This window comes from Triticum urartu, chromosome 7A, assembly GCF_056163025.1.
Source record: "Triticum urartu cultivar PI428250 chromosome 7A, HENAU_Tu73, whole genome shotgun sequence".
NCBI lineage: Eukaryota > Viridiplantae > Streptophyta > Magnoliopsida > Poales > Poaceae > Triticum > Triticum urartu.
This window is the reverse complement of record NC_141879.1, coordinates 607,862,757-607,864,309: the sequence shown is the minus strand read 5'-3', so window position 1 is coordinate 607,864,309 and position 1,553 is coordinate 607,862,757. Positions and strand designations below refer to the sequence as shown.

General features: G+C 54.4%; 1 protein-coding gene across 1 annotated transcript; it reads left to right on the top strand.

Moving 5' to 3' along the window:
- The first annotated feature begins 556 nt into the window (after positions 1–556).
- On the top strand, positions 557–1,153 carry LOC125533234 (putative non-specific lipid-transfer protein 2). Its single transcript, XM_048696958.2, has one exon. It carries the CDS (start codon positions 618–620, stop codon positions 903–905), a length of 288 nt encoding a protein of 95 aa, XP_048552915.1. The 5' UTR covers positions 557–617; the 3' UTR covers positions 906–1,153.
- The last annotated feature ends 400 nt before the right edge of the window (positions 1,154–1,553 follow it).

Below are 1,553 nucleotides of genomic sequence, written 5' to 3'. Positions count from 1 at the left end.
ACGGCAACGTTGAAACTTACTTACTTGGACGGGGTCAATGGATCAATAAGGCTCATGGCCTAGATCAGTGGCTCACATTCCACATGATGAATGCGTTGATCTACCCTCTTTCATTGATTAATGGGAGAGTGGGCGTCATAATTTGTGATAGAGGGGTACGTGTCCACGCAGCCCCTACCAAGTTTAGATTCAAAAATTGCCTTGATTTTTTTGTTACACGACAGTTGTGATCCCATAGCGCCAACATTTCGTTCTTGAGTTCACTTTTTTCTTTTCATATTGCTGACTCTCATGCTTCGAGCTTAAAAATCATACCGTGCCAAACATCTCAACACGAGTAATATTTTTGCACCGTGTCCCGGTGCACATGCATGGCCATGCGCGGCTAGTCGCAATACCATGAACCGAACATGGCAGCACCGTTGCCCATGCTTCACCCATATCCGCGTCCATCCCGATCTATCCTTCTTCCCATGCATTCCCTAGACGAGATGCATGCACGAGATAGCCTATAAATGCGGACCAAACCCGCACACAAACGTACCAGCCAACCCACCATCTCGCTCGCCGATCTCAACACTTCGATCGCCAACCGCGGGCAAGCAAAGCAAGTCAGCATGGGCAACAGCAAGGCCGCGGCGTGCGTGCTCGCGCTCGTCCTGTGCGGCCTGCTCGCCGCGGACACGGCGGCGGCGGCGGCGGGGTGCGACGCGAGCGCGCTGAGCCCGTGCGTGGGCGCCATCATGCTGGGCGGGGCGGTGACGCCGGGGTGCTGCGCGCGGCTGCGCGCCCAGCGGGCGTGCCTGTGCCAGTACGCGCGCGACCCGTCCTACCGCGGCTACGTCAACAGCCCCAGGGCGCAGAGCGTCGTTGCCGCCTGCGGCCTCCCCAGGCCCAAGTGCTGATCGCCCTCGTCGCCGCGCTCGCTATATGTATCGGCTCCGCCCCATGTGAACGGCATTGTGCACGATGTCCGGCACCGGTGGGCGGCGGTCTACGTAATGTAATGTGTGGTTAATTATACGGTCCACGACGCCATCGAGCTGGCACGTACGTGCGTGTACGGTTGAGTTGTGGACGTCTGTCTAAATAAACGTCGCTTCGCGTGCGTTCTCATGTTTTACTACCGCCTATGAATAAAGGTTTTTCCCAACATTAGTTCCATCCTTCGAATTGGTTAGTTCATAATAATGTTACCCCAAGAGAAAACATCATCAGTCTGCACAAAAAATTGAAGGTACCACTTAAGAGCATCTCCAATAGCCGCCCAACGCGTGGCGCGCTAAAAAACCGTTTGCAGCATGCCGATCGCCTATTTTAGCGCGGCACGGAGCGCTTGCTCCAGCGGCCGCTGCAAAGTTTAGCGCGCGCGAGTAGCTCCAGCAGGGGCGCTAAAAAGCAGTGCACGCGAGTAGCTCCTGCAGGTGCGCTGAAAAGCAGCGCGCGAGCAGCCGACGCTTGTCATATGTTGCATTTTGGGAACGAGATGATATTTTAAATGTTAAAACAAAGACATGGCATAATTTTAAGTCATCCAAAATGACATAAAAGTT